The following is a 19,546-nucleotide window of genomic DNA, read 5'->3' on the forward strand; positions in this document are numbered from 1 at the left end:
TGTCCCTGCTTCCAATTGGCCGTTTGAACACATGCCTGGCACTTTTATGATGTAAAGAGAGTGTTATGTTGTTTTGTTACCACATTCAGCCTAGCTACAGTTTCGTAGTAATCAAGGGGGACTTTCCTGTAGGCTTTTTTGGAAGGTGCCTGTTAATGTGTAGGCAAATGTACAGAGACACACAGAACCAGTTCACTGCAGATCATTTCCCCAGAAAGCACTGAGGGCATGGTGATATCATACCGGGGCGGTGGGGCTGCCCAAGCTGGAATCTCAATGTCCATATCCACTCAACTCCGTTTGGCAACTAAATATTTCACTCTGTCTCTCTTACTTTTCTGGTTTTGGTCATTGCACATGTTAAATAAACACGGTACATATTGCTGTATAAAGGCACCACAGATTGAGCTGGAGCTGGACCGAAGCCAGGCCCAGCTGATGACAGAGACTTTGACTTTGAACACATGAGCGCATGATAAAAGATATTAAAGGTATTTTCATGTTACTAAACACACATTTACACACACAGGTTTGCAATTAAGATGGCCGTTCATCACACAATGAATCATGTTTCTCTGGTTCTTCTTACAGAGTGGCGCACACACTCTTCTCCCCTTCATAGCTGCATGGCTCTGGTTTGTGTCGAGGATAGTTAATGATATTAGTCATTTCATCGGGATTTTTGTTAATGGTATAAAATACTCCAATGATAGAGTATAGAGGCTGAGGTTTTTGACCTCATTTAAGAAAAAAAAAAAAAAAAACCTAAATACAAGACCTTCTCGTTTCATTCACATCATGCATCGGGTTTGAATGTTGCTTAGTAACATCATCACAGAAGTGTTAACAGTTGTTTTTGTGTCATTATCCTTTACAGGGGAGGCCATGGAACGACGACTTTGAAAACAAGTCATTTCTCCTCAGTTTGAGGTCCATTTGTGTCTGCCCGCACAATTACACCACAAATTGGTTCACATAAAACTAGCCTCTAAGTATTTTCTTTATTTGTCCCTAATGAATGTTCTTGTTGGCAGCAGCACCACGTTTCTGATTGAGAGCCTCCCAAGTCCCGAGCTTCTCATTGTTCTCTAACATCTACCAGAGTAATGATCTCATTGGCTTTTCTTTTCAGTTCTAAAATTAGCCGTTGGCGCTCGGAGGACATACCTCCTTCGCTGAGAAACCTATCCTCCGATCTGGCAGCGGTTTCTTGAAAGTTGGAGCGAGAACTGTTGTCTTTGTTCCTGTCTGCTAGTGGCCTGGATGATAAGATTAGATGTGTTTTTTCCTGTTTACTCGGAAGGATCAGAAAGAAAGAAATAAAAGAAAGGAAAGAAAAGAGAGAAAAAAGCTCAAGTATTTGCATCGGTCATGTTGTTAATCTGCGAGTTAGGTGGTGGTTGTCAGAGAGTTGTGTTGCTTTTAAAAACGTTCCCGAACTGATGACTTTTCTGTGATCTCAACCGTGGAACATGAGGAGGGAAAAAAAAAAAAAAAAAGGTTTCATGGTTGAGAGACATATAGTATATCACAGAAAGACATAAATTAATACATTTTGAAGAAAGAAACAGCAGAGAGAAACTAATATATACATGCATATACACGTATAGAAGGGAGAGAGAGAGAGAGAGAGAGAGAACTACACAGACATACATAACTATAGTCCGAGCCCAAGTAGCCTGATGGAAGTCAGGCAGGTTTTTATTGGCTGCCGTGAGCTTTTCAGAAGGGGATAATATTTTCATTGTGGAGTTATTTATATAGTTTAATTTTTCTGGTAAAGTCAATAATTTATCAAGGTAATGATGGTTGGAGCAGGGAAAGAAAACAAGAAAAAGGAGGAATAATGAGATAGCCCACCCCCCACCCACCCACCCACCCCCTCCTCACTGAGAGGACTGATTGTAGGGTTAGGGTACTCTACTTGTCTACTTGTCTTTGACTCTGATGAGTCCGGCGTAGTCCCTCTCTCTGGTTTCCAGGACGGACTTGTCCTCATGTATCCCTTTTCTTGCTTTTCATGAATGATAAGGGTATTAGGACTTTATGGATGTTGGCTGTGGCTTTTGAGGTTGAAGTGAGAGGAGCAGAGGGGGAAGTCGGGGGGTTGAGTTGTGGTTCATCAGACACAGTGTGGATTAGTGTGCAGGCTGGAGGCTGGAGACTGGAGGGGAGGGGGTTTAGTTGAGACGACAGGAACAGGAGGAGGGGGATCGGAAAACTGTCTTGAGACGTTTCAAAGTGTCTCGTGGTGTGTCGCTGAGAGAAGACCTGCCTTTTTGTTTTCATTCTTCATGTGGTGTGTCATGGATCTCATCCTCCTCTCCTCTCCTCAATGAGGTTTAGATTGGATCACAATGTTGTGCATGATCTCTCTGAACTCTGATAATGATTATGAAAGTGATAACAAGCACTGTGATAAACGTGTGTGATCCTTTTTCCCGCTTCTTGCCAGACACATCAGAGTCTGCAGATGCTTGAAGAAAGTTTTTTCTCTCCATTTTAAAATTGATTGGTGCGGGGACTTCCAAAAAAGCACAGCTGGCAGAAAGACAACCTACAGTACAGTCAGTGTGCATATGGATGCAGTATGTGTGGGTAAGACCAAAGCTCTTTCCCGGCGCTGCCTACAGTACCACTTCGCACCATCGCTTCTTTCGCGATGGCTTCAGAAAACACTGAACAAATGGAAGCACGTAAATATTTAAATAAACACAGAGTTGCATCCAAAACAAATAGGCAGGCAGGTTTATTAAAGAGCCCCATGGCTGCCTCTGCAAGCAGCTGTAATAGAATATACAACACTTCATCGCACTGTAAACCATTTGTAATAGGGAATATTCCAGTAAGATAGCGCTCTCTGCCCTGAGATCCACCACTGAGACTGTAGAGATGAACCTCTCAGGATGTGTGGATGGCCTTGTGCTATTGTTTTTGTAGGGGCTTGGATCTGTAGTAGTGAGTTCTCCAGCACTGTATCAGAGTGACTGTGTGTGTGTGTGTCGGTTGTGAAGTGCACATTATTGCACGCATGTGTGATTTACATTCACCACACCACATGCCCTCACACGTTTTACAGCCATGTTACTGTGCTGTGTGGCTGGTGTTGTGTTGTACATCATGAAGTCAGGCAACACTGATTTGTTTCTCGCCTTAAAGTCAACATGTTGTAATGGGGGGCTGGTCTCTGCCTTCGCTCTGATCACTTGACACATGCTCAGTTGCTTGCAGGGCTTCAAAGACCCTGGCCTTTCACTTTGCTGGGAGATGTGATGGAGCTGTTAAAGAGGATGAATAATCACCATCAGAACACGAGAATTTTTATAGGGGACTGGACCCACGGCTTCACACACCAGCTGAACACTGGGAGAGAGAGAGACGAGAGGGAGTGGTTGGAGAGAGTGAGAAAGAACAAAACAAGGGAGAGAACGGAGAGGGAGAGGGTGTATGGTCAGAGTTTGGCCAATAAGATATTAGCCTAATGGCCTGACAGAGGGTGAAAATAAGGACATGGCTGAGATGGCACGAGGCAGGGGGAATAACCCCACTTTAAGAGGACTCTCAGGACTTGTTAGGCCTGGGCAGGTTTAAGAGCTTTGGGCGCTCCTGTCATATTTCTCCTCCATTTGAATTTAGACCTCTTAGTTCTCTCTGTCTTTCTCATTCTTTGTCCCTGCCTGCTTCTGTCTTTCTCTCAATCCCCCCTCCCTTGCTGAAATGGCAGGCGCCAAGTCACTATAATAAGATATGGCAGTTTCATTCCAAATAATGACCCCAGGATTAACAAACAGAGTCCTGGAATGGTATTTAAAACAAAAACGAGAGAGCTGCATGCAGGCTGGCTTTGCATTGTTACTGCCTATGCACTGTACTTTAGCACACTTGCTGATTAGCCTAGCAGACTTGCTCTATAGGGAAGGACTTTCACAGTCTGGCCTGCCCCCAGTACCACCTTTGAGGCCTGGCCAAAAAGTAATAATCTCAAGAAGAGTGATGGGTTCCTCTAAAAATGAGGAAAAAGAATATATTTATGAAGGTAATGTTGATTTCAGGTGAGTGTAGGTCAGCGTCCTGTAAGGTGAATTAATTTATAGTCTACCTATCTGCTCCGTGCTCACAAGTGTGTGCCCACTTATACATTTTTATTAATGCTCACTGCACATTATACATAATGAAATCACATTTACAGTGTATGCGAGTGTATAATGCACCATACACCTGGCCAGAATTTCTAAGGGCCACAGTAAGAGGTCTGAATACTTTTGTAGGCGATTTTTCATTTATTTTCTGAAATTTCTTAAAATATGTTTTCACCGTGACATTATGTCAATTTTTAAAAGTTCTAGAGCTGCAACAATTAAATTAAATTAAGTCAATCAATCGTCAACTATTTTGATAATCGAGTGATCAGTTTGAGTAGTTTTTTAGGAAAAAAGTCAAAATTATCTAATTTCAGCTTCTTAAATGTGAATATTTCTGGTTTCTTTGTTCCTTTATGACAATAAACTGAGTATCTCTTTGGTTTGTGGACTAAACAAGACATTTAAGGACGTCATCTTGTGGTTTGGGAAACACTGATTGAAATTTTTCAACATTTTTTAACATTTTATTGACCAAACAACTATCGATTAATCATTTAAATAATCAACTGATTAATCGATAATGAAAACAATCGTTAGTTGCAGCCTTAAAAAGTTCCAAAGCTGCTGTATGTTGCAGATGTAACCTGACAAATTCATAATTATGCATTTAAATCAAAAGAATTGTATTGATTTTCACATGTGCACACACAGTTGGATCGTCTCTCAGGCTCTGGTAGTGCAGCATCCACTCCTGCCTCCCTGATCTAGACGGCCGGGCTGCATGACAGAGAGTGGCAGCGACAGAGCTCTGTCATGTCCGTGTGGATCCCCTGCAGAGCTGAACGGGGAAACGGCTCTGTAATGCGCAGTGACAGGATTACTCTAACACATACACGGCCCTGTGCAACAAAACACTATTGACAACCCAATGATATCACAGCGGTTTATGCAGCACTCTCTGCACATTACTCAGTCAAAGACAGTCCATGAAACACAATCTGTCCTGTCAAAGTCAATTGTTGCCATCTGTGACTGTGTGGATATTTGAAAGTATATGAATGCTAGAATTAGGTTATGTACATGGCTCACAGGAACATGGTAGCCGACAAATACGAGGGAGGGCGGGAGGAAGGAAGGTACCGTAACAGTAGGCTTGGAAAAAAGCGGTCATCGGATGCATGAGATGTGCATTGTGGTTGAGGTGCTGTGCACAGAATGCAGTGATGCAACGCTGAGTGTAGGCATCATGACAAATAGAGTCTATTTCATAGTCCCCAAGTGCCCGAGGCACCTGGATGCTGAGTGTGAGAAAATACTGTAAGAGAATCCAGACGCGATGATCTCGGCTTCCAGTCTCCTTTTCTTACACTTACACACACACATACACACGCACACCTGCGAGTATTAGTCATATAGCTGTATACTTACACACACACACACACACGGAGACAACACACTCCCACCCACAGGTTTTAGGCCAGCTGCCACGATGAAAAAAAAAAAAACCCAAACCAGGGTACAATATAAACTAACCATCCTTTTATTCATATCCCTGACAACACACACTTGTTGCCATGCCAACGCCACTCGGCTGTTGTTGAGTGCGGTATCTAGAGGAGGCATGGAGGCGCTGTGACATCACCGCCCGCCGCCGTTTCATGACAACTGTGGGATAGAGCTGCTGAGCAAGGCAGACCTTTAAATCATGGAATATGTCTTAATGTGTCTTCAGAGAGAGACCCCCCCCCTTTCCCCTCTTCCAGCCTTCCCTCACCTCTGACGCCCTGATGGCTTTAACATCCACAGACCTCGGGCTAACCTGGGAGAATGTGTGTTCTGTGTCTATATGCCTCTGTTTCTGCTTCTGTACCTCTTGGTTTCTTTATCATCTGTCCGTCTTCCTCTCGGAGGAGGAGGAAGGGAAGACAGGCGCTGTCTCCTCCTGAACGCTGGACGTGTGTTTTCAACCCTCGGGTTTATATGATTCGTGCAAAGCCGAGTCTGCAGTATGGGGGTGTTGTTGTTGCTGTGTGATTTCTATGCTTGTCTGTTGCCATGAGTGTCAGCTCTGACAATCGGCCTGCGTCTGGACCACAGCAGGAATACTAGGACGTGTAATGTCTAGGATACTGCATGTGTGTGTGTGTCTGCTGGTTTCTTTGTGAGGACATAGAGTATATAGAGTATTTTGGGACATTTTGGCTGCTCCTTCACAACTTCAAAAGGCGGTTTGAGGGTTTAGACCTTGTTTTTGGTTTAGGGTATGGTTTGGCTTTAGGCGTTTAGTTGTGATGGATAAGGTTTAGGGTAAAGAGCTGGCGGATATGAGTGAATGTCCTCACAAAGATAGATGTAAAAATGTGTGTGTGTTTTCTGTGCATGTGTGCATTCTCCCAGCTCTTATAGTTCCCTCTCTCCCACTGTTGGAGACAAGAAACCTGCCAACATTACATCACCTCAATGAAGTGTCAGTTAAACATCATATAACATGATACTGTTGTACAACAAATGAAAATAACAGTGAATTATGAAGAGAGTTAAATAAATGATGAATAGCAGGACAGTGGATTTTCTTATGCACCATTTATGGATTTTTATTTAATACTTCTGTGGTGAAGAGGGTATTTCAGCCCCAGACCGAAAGGTTAAATAAATCTTAACTCACATCAGGACTGGATGTGCACAGTCCAACTGATGTGTTTGGATAATACGCCTGTTTTAAAATAATCCCATGTACTTTGTCTTTCTCACCTTCTTTTTTCCCCCAGAATCACGTCCCCTGTCGATCCCAATGAAGGTGATGCCTGATACGGCCGCGGTGGAGTCGTGGACCAGCTCAGAGGAAAGAATGAAGGAGCTCATAGCTCATGCCTGGGATGCTGTGAAACGTCTAACTTTACAGGTACCAAACTTCACCATACGCTCAACTTCGCTTCCTCATATATGTATAGGAACATGTGTACAAGATAAAACAGTCCTCTGCCAGGCTGAATGACAGTCCTATGTCATTGCTCCTTAGTGAAAGGTCCAATGCAGCATGGAGCTAGAGCTTTTCTCTGAGGCCTCTGCACAATCTTCGCATACCTGTGGGGTGTTTCCGCTTCCTTCCACAATTTAGAAACATGAAGTAGGGTAATTGGTGCCTCTGAATTATCCATACAGTGGGTGCCATTGTCATTGAACTCTACTTGTATGTTTGCCACCACCCCTAAATGTATATCAGCCCTGTGATGAGAGTGCCCCACCTCTCATCCAGGGTCAACCCTGCAACTTGACCTTGATGACTTGACCTTAAACAGTAGTTACTGGCTGTCACACACACATCTGGAAGGAGCTTTTCTATTCATTAGTAAGCCTGTAAGTTGACTTTTTGGTTGACCGGCTGGCTGAATGTCCCTTTTCTGTCTGTCTGAACTGAATATGTTCAATCCCACCCATTATGGACCAGTTAGATTTGCCCATATCACAACTAGCACCATCAGAAAGTATGGTACTGTACTGACAACTCTGAACAAAGTCGTCAGCTGGGGACCTGGGTGGTGTAGTTTTGAGGGTGGCTGGGTGCAACATGTCTATCACATAAACGCTGTAGTCTTAACACCTGCAGTGAGAGGGATGATGTGTTATCACATCAAAACATCGTCTTCTACATGGTAAAGCTCATGCAGGTGTATTGATGAAGTTTAGTTTTTTTACGTGCAAAGTTGTGAAGCCCTTTGTGTGTTTGAGTACCGCTGACACGCACACACTGCGTAGATGAAATCCTCTAACTCTGGGCCTCCTTTGTCTTTTCAACAACCAACCTGGCTGATGCACTCGACACTTAACCTTTCTGCCTCTGAGTTAAATTAAAAAAAACCTCTCAGGGATACTGGCATGAGGTTTTTTGCGTAGCGAATGGGACAGGTTTTTTTAATGACCCGTTCCTTCCTGGTGTGGAACATTATTGATTTGGGCAGCAGGATGTTTTTGTGTTCAGTGTTGTGTTGGGTTCATTTCTGAATATTGGTTTGCAATGTGCAACTGTTTATCTGTAGCACACGGTCACTGAAACACACATCGCCACGGGGATCGTAACTTACCTGGATCCCATTTTCAAATTAGGGTTGGACTGTTCATCACACGTTGACAGAAGTTTTATATCAACAGGTTTATTCAAGGGAACATGGATACAAAGTGCAGGTAAACATCTAAATTAGCCTTTGATTGGAATATGGCTTGTAAAGAAGTTTCTCTGTGCATGTAAACAAAAGCAAATGATGCACAATTCCAGCGACTTTAATTCGTCTTAATTCTCATTGCAAGGACCACACAAACTGATGTCAGTCAAACATGAAAGAGAGCATGACACATGTGAATTGAAGTAACTCTCCAGAGCCCAGGTCCCATGTCAACCCATTGAGCTGTTTACAGTACTTCCACAAAAATTAACTCAACCCTCTAATAGTTTGCTAAGCCCGTCATTGCCTCCACTTTCCTCTGTCCCCTTTGGCTGTGCAACTGGGACCACACCATGTACTGCAGCAGTAATTAGGAAACAGTCTGTCCTGTTGACATGGGAGTGGGAGCGGACCAAACGGAACGACCTGACAGCTGGTACCCCAGGCCTTGGATATCCCCAAACTTAAACCACATTTATTTTAGTGTGGTGTAAACAGAATACCTAATGGCTCACACTTATGCCGCACATGTGCCCAATTTGGCATGCAGGGATTTCTTTCCATCTTTTTTACAGGAGAAAGGCATGCACCAGGGACAGAGAGAAGGTGGGGGAATGAGATTCAGGAAGAGAAATTACATAATATACTTCATTATTATTATTATTATTTATTATTTTACCACAGTTGAGATCACTTACTGTAAAGCTGTTAAAACAAAATAGGCATATGAGATAACTCTTAATTGAGATTAATTTTAGAAAGTCTTCTCTCATAGAGTAGAGCTCTTGTCCAGATTCTAGTCTGTGGGTTTATTTTAATACAAATAGGTCAGATTATAACGACAATGAAGGATGGAAAAAGAGCACGAGGTTCAAGTTGTTCATGGTTTAATGAACTTTGCTGTGTCATCCGTTACCTTACCTCAAGAAACAGCTTAACCTCAAAAGGTCTGTGCAAGCAATTTTGTCCCCACTGTACTGTACATTTCATTACAGTGTGACTCTAAACTTGAATATAGCTTATGTAATGTCTTAGACGCATATCCCACTCAGAGTCTAAGACCCAGAATAGCAGCTGGAAAAAGCAGAACATGCACAATTTCCATTTGTAGTGCTGCTCTGCTCTAAAATCACCCTTCCTTCCTTACACCACACTTGTCTTGTTCAAGGACAGACACGGCCACCACAGGCTCCTGGTCATTCTCTCTGTCACACACACCGGACAGTGTCAGGCGCTGATTATCATCTGAATCTGTGACTGTCGCGCTCTGTCACGGGTTTGGCCGAGCGCTTTAACCAAACTCTGAGCCGTGGCTCCTTTTTATGACTTCAAATGGAGCACATTCCTATCTATCTCCATTTATAAGACCCTCTTCTCTTGTTACCTCGCTAGCAATGATAGGCGATTTTCACCCTGCAATGAAAATGGCCGAAACATTATTCCTAATCCATTCGAAGCCATGAGAGAACTGTCTTTAATCTCCTTAAAAACTGTCCATGAAATAGTCAGATGGACGGCTAATGCTGAAAACAGACCAGCCAACTGGTTCAAAGAGAATGAGACGGTTCACTCGCTGCATATAGCTGTCTCACGTTGTTATTGATTAGTGCACATGACTCTCAGGAACGATGCACTGAAAGAAACAGTGAGTCGTAGGAGGGAGAGAAAAATATATTGATTTATAGCAGAAGAGTCAGAGTCTTTCTCACACAGAGAGTGGTGAGGTCAGAGGGACATACCATCCAAACTGGTGGTGAAGTCTTCATGACATTACGCATAGTACAGTGTGTATGTGTGTGCGTGCGTGTGTGTGCGTGTGTGTGTTTCCCTGAAGAGGCAACTAAGTTTCTTGGTCATGCAAGGCTATCATCATGTGTGTAGGTGTTGTTATTTTACTCGTCACTTTGCATTAAGCTGAAGGGCAGCGCTGCAATTGTCACGTTGGCCAGTGCGGACTGGCAGACTTTTAAATGGCCACTTGCCCTCAGCCTTCACAGTTCAGACCCTCGCTGTTCGTTCTCTCTCCTGCTCCAGCTCCTGGCGCTGTTGTTCCTTACATATAAATGCATCCTATCAGTTTGCCTCTCTTGTCCCCTGTATTGTATTTCTGCCCCCCAGCTTGTTCCCTATCTGCCCTTCTCCCCCGCCGCTCACCCCTACTACTTTTCACCCTGTCATCTCCTCTTCTCCAGCCCATTCGAGCCGAGGACACCCATGTTCTCTCCCGGCCCCCGATAATAATTGCAAGTGATCCGGATGGTTATTCTATTTCAGGAATTTTGCAATAATTCCTTCTATTTAACACATGAATGTGTTCAGCGTTGGCAAAAGAGCACGTTGCTACCAAAACTGAAATGGGATCTGCTGAAACAGAGAGACCGTTGCCATGGAAAAATGAAGTAACACTGCTCCCTGCAGCTGCCATGCATTAATGAGTAGGATATTTTTGAGAGAGAAAGAGAGAGGAGAAAAAGCAGTGGGGTAGAAAAGGTAAAGTGATGGAAAGGGAAGGGGAGGTAAGGAAGAGGAGGAAGGAGGAGAAAAAACAGGCAGTATGAAAGCAGGGGGGAAAGTGAGAGAGAGAGAGATAGAAAGGAGGATCATGTGTACTGTATGTTTGGTGTGGCTAAGATCGAGCCGGCCAGATGGTTTCCATGAACAGCATCTGACCCTCGGCTGGAGCGCCTTCTGCAGGCACATTACTTCATCCTCTGCCCCTCCTCCCTCCCTCCTTCCCTCCCTCCCTCCCTCCCTCCTTCCATCCCATCTTACCCCCATTCTACACCTCATCCTCCCTGTCCGTCAGATCCCACAATTTCTAAATGATTTGCAATTTTGTGTCACTTAAAACACCATGTTTCTTTGGGGATTGTGGTAATAAAATGTCAACGTATCAGATTTAAACCGTCATGTTACAAACCCTGAGGTTTGAGGAAAAAAAAACAGGTCTGTATTTATTCCACGAATATTGTGTTTAATCAGAGTTCAAGGTTAGCATTTCTTTGAAACTGTGTTTGGTTAAAGACGCTTAAATCAAGGCGATTCAGTGGAGCATCCATCACAATAAAACTGTTAGAATAAAACGGCGATGAATTTAATCTGTAATCCCCCTCACACACAAAACGCTGCCCACACGTTTTCCAGTGCATCCCCTCAGAAGAACTACTTTTCAAACGGAGCATGCTTGTTTTACAAAAACTTAGACCACAAACTGAGTTAAACCACACTGCACACACTGACTGGTGGTCATTCAGTATGTTCAACTCAATTTGTCAACTGCAAATATTGCATATTTAAGCAATTATGCATGATAGAATACCTTGTTGCACACTGTGGAGTGTTTTTTCAGTCCCGAGATGAATCCTATTCTCTCTGACAGAGAGTCTGTGGGACATTAGGAAATGTAATGTCATGGTGTTAGGTTTAAGAGCACAGGAAAACGAACCGGCTTTTATAGTTTTCAGTCCCTGGTTGTCTAATAGAAAAACTACGTGCTGATTGGTTGTAATGCAAACAGAGAGGAGGATAATTGCTGAGGGCAGAACCGAGTCTCCAACACACAGAGAGAGAGAGCAAATTGCGAGGAAGGAGAGAAAGAGGAGCAGAGAGCGATACGAGGGCAGGTACTGTGGGGATATGATGGAGAGAATAAGAGAAAGTCTGCACATTCTCTCTTGATTATGCAGTCGTACTCTGGTGTTGCCTGATCTAAATCAAGACCCCACAGTGTAACAGTAGATGTGTTATTGGCTGTTTACCGACCAGTGAGGACACTGTGTGTGTGTGTGTGTCCTCATACACATGTTGATGGGTGTGTTATTGTGCCTGTGTGGCCAGATTCATATTCCATCATCTGCTGCTGCTGTGTCAATACACTGTTGACCTGATGGTCATTAAAGATCATGTGCAGGATATTTGACCCGTTGCAGCGGGCTGCGCTGGAAAAGCGCTCACCGGTATCCTCGTGTGTCTGTAGCGTCGTGAACCTCCGAAGACCCAGAGATCTGGAACTGATTTTCATTAGGATAAAAAAAAAAAATCTGATACACTGCAGCTTTTGTTAAGTACAAAATTGTCACAGCAGCTACAATTTCAAGATTGGGATGTTTTAAAAATTGATGGGGAAAAATTATGTGTGGTTTCCTCCCCCCCTCCCCTCTCTCTTGTTCTTCACAATGTGTTTTGGAAAGCTTGTTTGGAGGTGATTCTGGCTGAATAGTTGGAGCATGCATGCACCCCTTGTCTTGGGACAGAGGAGGAGCTGATGCCAAACACGGGTCAAATGAGACCAGCGGAGGTTCACAAACAGCCCGGCTTCAACTGCTCGAACGGGTCACACTGCATAAATCAAGAATGGTAAAAAAGAAAAGAAAAATGTTGCCAGTTCGCCAATGAAATCAGTTTTCATCTGCAGACTCTCGCCATCTGATTCAAGTTGACCCAGTAGTGCACACTGCATAACATAATCACAGCCACCTCCGCTGCACTTCAGATAGCCCAGAGCAAGAATGATCTGGCCACATCACTACTGTAGATGAACCAAGCCAAGCCTATTTCATATCTGACCAAACTGCAGTCCAGCTGGCTGCGTGTGTCAAGGCTTCTGTCTAAGCTCTTAGCTGTACCATGGATCTTGCATAAGCCCCACCTCGACAGCGAGGGGAGAGAGCTGCCATCAGCTTTTTGGACTTTGCTGAATTCATCAGCTCGCTCTCGGTAAACTAAATCCTCACCTAAAGCCTCGCCTATTGCCTGTCCATTCCAGACCGGTTCACCCATCCCCAATTAAGAGGCCCCTCTCTCTTACCAAAACTAAGCTCCCATGTGCTGTTTGTCCTTGGCCTCACTCTCTAGCTATCACGTCACGAGTACCACTTATGACCAGCCTGTCCAAGTGCATCCTCAGTCCTATTCTGGTGTGGCCACCCCTAAGACCCCATCTGCAGTGGCTCACCATGCCGGGGTGGTGGAGGGGTGATTTGTTTAAGATCAGAGGGGTGAGAGGGTGGGGGGGATAGACGCAGGCGAAGCAGGCCGGGCCAGCCACACTCCTAAGGCCACTGTTGGATCAATAAACGCAGCGATCAAAGTTGCAATTAACCCACCGCGCTAACACAAACAGCCGGGCCAGCAGAAACAAACAAAGCCCTCATGTCACCTAAAGCGTTTATTTTTGCAGATTTCCACCTCGGCCAGAGAGACCTCCAGTGCTTGTCAGCTTCTGTAAGCAGTGTTATAAGAGAGGAATGCAGAGCCACAGGGATGGCTGGCTGCCTGGCTGCGCCGCCGTGCCAGGCCACAAGCTTATTGCTTGTGGTGGCATGTGGGTGAGACCTAGCCTATCTGTTGTCAGGAGGCATCACGGATAGATGCCTTTCTCATAGACATCAGGGAGGAAAGCTGCTTTCTGCGGTCGCAGGAGAAAAAAAACTCAAGTTGTGTACATCCGTGCACCACAACACACATCTGCACGGTGTCATCTTCAGATACACACATTAATCATGTTAATTTACATGGAGACACTATTTACATTATTACACCCACTATTCCAAATGTGCTTTTGGACAAAGCGGAGAATGCTAGGAGGATATGCAGAGGAAGGGGGGAGCAGGAGGTTAACAGTGGGTGGGGTATCCAGAGAGATTGGAAGAAGGAGGAGGAGGAGGAGGAGGGGGGTTTGCTCTGTGTGGACCTTCTGTTCATTCGACTGGCCATTTACGAACACAGTGTCCCGTCTGGTGCAGTCACAGGAAGATTACATTTGGAGAGGTATCAGGTTCTTAAAAACAAAGGAATGTGCTTTCCGTTTGCTGCCGATCTCTCCGCTGAGATTTTTCTGCTCCAGAGTTGCAAATGTTTTCACTGGGGATGCTGGGAGGGTGTTTCTAATTTCCTCTCCTCTATCTCTGGGTGATTTCCTGTGTGTCATGGCTTTGCTTATTGTGTGTAGAAAAAAACGTGTCGGTTCATTCGTGCTTGAACGTGCAAGTTTATGTGCAAGTGTGTGCGCTTCACATGTTGTGGGGTCGCTCCACACACAGTGAGGTGATCTTGGCCTACAGGGTTTTTTTTTTTTTTTTTGGTTTTCTGCACAGAACCGGGGGCCTCCAAGTCTCTGTTCTCTGCAGTGATATAAAAACAATAAGCTTCACATCAGCACCACAGGACAAATGTCAGACACGTACTTTATTGTGTGGCTCCAAGTTAGAGGACTGTGTCAGAAATTGTGTTTAGTGCGGTCAGGATTATTTAGCGGGACAGCTGTGCTGCTGTAAGTGGTTTTCAAGATGAGTGGACACTTCGGCATCATCATGTCTCTGCCGTATCAATATGGAGGGCCAGGTTTTTTTTATGGGCTCAGCGAGGACACATTAATCTGCAGAGATGACTTTTATAAAATCTGTACTTTAATAAACATTACTTTACGTGGCGGAAAAACGGTTCATACTGTATAGCAGAGGCTCAAACTTTCGATATGGTGTGAAGGAGCCTTAAACATTTAGAGCAGATATATTCCACAGTTTTAATCATTGTGTATGCATGAAAGCTGAAACTGAGTTTTCTACCTGTTTATGTTTGAAACATTTAACTGTCCCTCTTACAGTGACGACCTGAAAATAATGTACTCCTCCAGAGTAGACAGGCTGTCCTCCGTCTAACTCACTGTTCTGTCATTTACTGGCGAAGCCCGGCGGATCCTAAGAGCCTCCTGTGGTTATATAGGCCATTTCCACATGGCCCCAGCCTTTTAAAGCTTAAGTGTGTTTGGCCCTCTGCTTCCTCTCTATTAGAACCTGCTCTGCTGGAACCAGATAAACCATCTTCACAAAGACTCAAGGGAGAAATGCTACTCGAGACAAGTCATATGCTCCCACTGCAGGAAGAGAGAGAGAGAGCAGGAAGTGAGGGACGCTTTTTGGGGGTATTGAGACTGAATGATTTGAAACAGGGTCCAAACATGTGGCCGGATCGTGAACACTATCTGATGGAGCAGAGACGTGATGAGGAGCAAAACTGAGCTGAAGTTGCAACAAGAAGATGGAACAAACCCATATTTAGACTCTGTGATGTGATGCCAGGCGGAGATGAGAAGGAAGCAAAAGACAAAGACGAAAAGAAAAGAGTAATTTGGCATCTTCCCATTTAAACACAAGAGTCCCCTCTAAATGGATATGTTTCATGATTTTTTAATGTTCTTGTAGTTCTTATTTACTTCCTCCTGACAGTGTACGCTGGCTTCCTGATCCACAGTTCAGATTGAAGTGACTGCAGATCAAAGTGTAAGAAGATCCTTGTTCATTTAGAGGCCTAAGAGGGAGGGATCAAGGCCTAAGTCTCAGGATAAGCAATGGTCACCTACTAAATAACAGGCTGTCACTCAAAAACCACTGGCACGCTCGCTCTCCAAGGCCTCGAGCGTTTTTACTGAGTCCTGTGTTTGTCAGTGTGCATATACTGAGACTTACACATCTGAAGACCACTGGCCTATCATGCTACATGATATACTGATTCCTATATTATTTCCAGCTCGTCTCTGCCCACTGATGGCTGCGTATTGTCAGATCTCTCCCCCAACCCTTCCTCTCCCCTCCCCGCTCATGTCTGAATGAGCCAACCAGATAACACAGACGTTCCCTCCACATACCAAGGATTTGCTGATGAAAGGCAGCGATGGGTAGGATTCTTCATAAGTACAAACAACACACACACACACACAAACACACACAATCTCTTGCTCCGTCTCTGATTCGGTGCCAAACAGCAGTATCCCCACTTCTCTTGTGGAAACCATACTGAAGGGGAGTTTCCCCCCTCGCTGCAGCTTTTTGGATGCAGTTTGTGGTGATTTCACCCTCAGGGCAAACATAATAATAAGAGGAGGAGGAGGAGGAGAAGGGATGCAGCAGCCAGCTTGTTTTACTGAACTTGTTCAACATCCAGTAGTAGTGCAGGGGGATATAACCATATAAATTCAGTGGAGTTGTATAAAGTTTTTTTTTTTTTTTTTTTTGTGCCGTTGCATCTACCATCCCTCAGAGGAAGTGGTGAGCACAGTGTCAGGGCTCAGGGAGGATATTGGAGAGAAATGAGGGCTCTCAGAAAAAAGAAAACGGGGGATGTTAACTCAGGTGTTTTGGCTTCAGGCCACAGAGCTTTTTTTAAATTTTATTTTATTTTTGCGTGTCCCGTTCGCTGTATGATGTGTGTGTGTGCCTTTTGTAAATTTGTAAGAATGTCATTTGAGCATGTTTTTACAGTGAAAGCCCCGGCACATGCAGCAGCCTCATAAGGAGTTGATTGGCTTCAGTCTTTTTTTTTTTTAGAGATTAGAGATTTCCTGGTCAAAATTGAAACGTGTTTCCTCTGTTTTTGAAGTATATTAATAGAGTGTGCTGCAAGTGACACACCATACTCCCTGAATACACACAGAGAGACACACACAGACACACTCTGACAGTGTCCCTGCAGTGTTTTTTCCTGAATGAATCTGTCATTAGAGGCACTGGGGGGAACGGAGGTGCTGCTGACATTTAACTCATATGTTATGTTAATAGATTTAGTTTCACTTTGACAGGACATGATGTCATTGGAGCGAAGGAATGAAGAATCACGACTCTTTAACTCTTAACCTGTTACGACATGATGTTGAGTTATGGACACACCTGCCATTCCTAAACCTATAGCCAACAGATACATTGAACTTGAATCTTTATCATAACTACAGTAATCATCACATGTCTCTGATAATCCTCTGTCCTCCTCTTGATACCTTTCTGAAACCTCATAGTTACTAAAGTGCTGCACACTCTTGTTCTATATTTGTTGTTATTCCGTGTACCTGACTTATTTCCAGAGGCCATCTGTCTGTCATGCTTTTTTGCTGCAGTTGTATTCCACATTACAACATTACGAACCCCACAGAGGGTAAAAGTTGTGTAACAGTTATTCCACACTGCAATTATACTCCTGGCTTTTCAGATTATTATTTGTGCCCGTTTCTATTTTTAAATTCATCTCAGAAACTTTCCTTTTGTTGGGAAAAAGCTGCCTTTCCATGCGACTCCCCTAGCAGAGATCTAACCCCAACAGAAAATACATTTCCACTATCCTGTTATGGATAATGATATAATTTAGTTTAGCTGAACCCTGTGAGAGGCTGGTGAGTACAAAAACATGCAGCAAGCAAGCGTGGCCTTTTGCCTCGAAAGCAATGTCACTGACTGCACAAACTTTAGTTTTAAGCATACAGTACCTGTCAGTTTCTTGTCCTGTGCTGCAGCAGACAGTGTGCATGCTTTCCCACTCCCACTCTCTCTCTCTCACACACACACACACATATAGACAAACACTCACAAAAATATACACAACCCTGGCATGTCTATCAGCTTGCAGTAGGGGGACATTGTCACACAGGCTAACTGCTTCCAGTGCTGTGTTTATTGGCCTGTTACAGGGCTGTTAAACACAATTTTGTGGAATACCAAACACAGTCCTGCACAACCTTAACTTTTACACTTGAAGCTGTGACATGAAACACACACACACGTGCATGCACACACACACACGCACACACACACACACTCTTGCTTCCCACTTTGACCTGTGAGGACAGAAAACATTGGAGGTTTTTTTTTCGTTCTGATGTGTTTTGCTGTGTGTGCAACCATGGCATAACCCGTAACACAAACATTGGACTCCCCTCTGGTCCCTCCGCCTTTCCTTTCCTTTCCTTTCCTTTCCTTTCCTTTCCTTTCCTTTCCTTCCCTCCTCTCCTCTCCTCTCCTCTCCTCTCCTCTCCTCTCCTCTCCTCTCCTCTCCTCTCCTCTCCTCTCCTCTCCTCTCCTCTCCTCTCCTCTCCTCTCATTTCCTTCCTTTTCCTCTCCTCTCCTCTCCTTTCCTCTCCTCTCCTTCCATTTCCTTCCCTCCCCTTTCCTCCTTTCCTTTCCTCCTCTCTTCTCTTCTCTTCTCTTCTCTTCTCTTCTCTTCTCTTCTCTTCTCTTCTCTTCTCTTCTCTTCTCTTCTCTTCTCTTCTCTTCTCTTCTCTTCTCTTCTCTTCTCCTCTCCTCTCCTCTCCTCTCCTCTCCTCTCCTCTCTCTCCTCCCCTTCCATTTCCTTTCCTCCTCTCCTTTCCTTCCACTTTCTTCCCTTTCCTCCTCTCCTCTTCTCTCCTTCCATTTCCTCTCCTCTCCTCTCCTCTCCTCTCCCACTGAACTCCATCTCCAGTATCCTATCATCATGTTTTTAAATGTTTTTTTTTTTTTTTTTTTAAATCTCCAGGCGGCCTTATCATATCAATTTACAAACCCAAGCCAATTGTAAACATGACCGTCCTAGTTACTGTTATCAATTATCAAAGGTCATCAGAGACACACATCATCAAGCGCATCAGGAACGTAGAAAGTCTCCGTGACGGCGCCAAAATTCGGTCGAATCGTTTTCAAAAGGTTCGTATCTGAGTTCACTAACATCTTCTGTGTATTAACGTGTACTGAAGTGTTTCCGCCCCTCCCTTGTGGTATCTGGTCATTTCAATTAGAGATACAGAAAATACCTCATCATCGTGATCCATAATAATCTGAGCTCATGCTTGTTTCTCTGTTTGGATCTGTCAGTGTTGTTCAGCAGTGACAGGCAGCGCTTGTCCTTCGTTACCCCCGTTGTCTTCGTTTGGATGCAGTATATGGCTGCTGCCTGTGTGTGTGTGGTGGAAAAAGAGTGTGCGACAGAGTCTTAACTTAAACATGAGGTCACAGAGGTCACAGGTTAACCAGGGTGACCTGCTGTTTCATGCAGTGTTCATGGAGAGCTGGCGTTTTCGTTGCCCCTTAAAGGTTAAAAGTTCTTGTGTGACATTCGGGTGTAGCAGAGATATTTCATCCACTCCTTAAAGTTATGCCATCTCTGACAGAGGAGGAGGTTATAAACTATACATTTTAGTCATCTCTCAGTCAGTGTTGCATTTTGATTTTTAACATATTTTCTCTATTTTCCCACGAGTTATTGTACTCGAGTCAAAAAAAAAATATATCTGGCACCTTGACGCCATTTCACTACACTTCACATGAAACACTCAGTGAAATAAACATTTTCTATTATTAAAATAACAAATGTAGACAATTGTACAGCCTTGGCAGAGTCGTCGTGCTCTCTCTCTCTCTCTGAGTGCTTTCTAGTTCCCACTATATTTTGATCATTCTTGTTTACCATGTTTGTCTTGGATACAACTTTTGTCAGTGACTTTGTTGCCTCCTGGAGTCGGTATGTATTTCGAAAAAGTAGCGTGTTCATGGACTCTCAGGCCAC

The 19,546-nt window shown here is 44.1% G+C and overlaps 1 protein-coding gene across 3 annotated transcripts in view; it reads left to right on the forward strand.

The window, feature by feature from the left end:
• Positions 1-19,546, forward strand: part of vps13b (vacuolar protein sorting 13 homolog B) — a 339,339-nt gene that overhangs the window by 142,004 nt on the left and 177,789 nt on the right. For all 3 annotated transcript variants that reach the window (XM_083990417.1, XM_083990416.1, XM_083990418.1), the window contains one exon: positions 6,851-6,984. In XM_083990417.1, the coding sequence (XP_083846543.1) occupies positions 6,851-6,984 (134 nt within the window). The remainder of the gene's footprint in view (positions 1-6,850; positions 6,985-19,546) is intronic.

This window comes from Trachurus trachurus (genome assembly GCF_905171665.1).
Source record: "Trachurus trachurus genome assembly, chromosome: 16".
Lineage (NCBI taxonomy): Eukaryota > Metazoa > Chordata > Actinopteri > Carangiformes > Carangidae > Trachurus > Trachurus trachurus.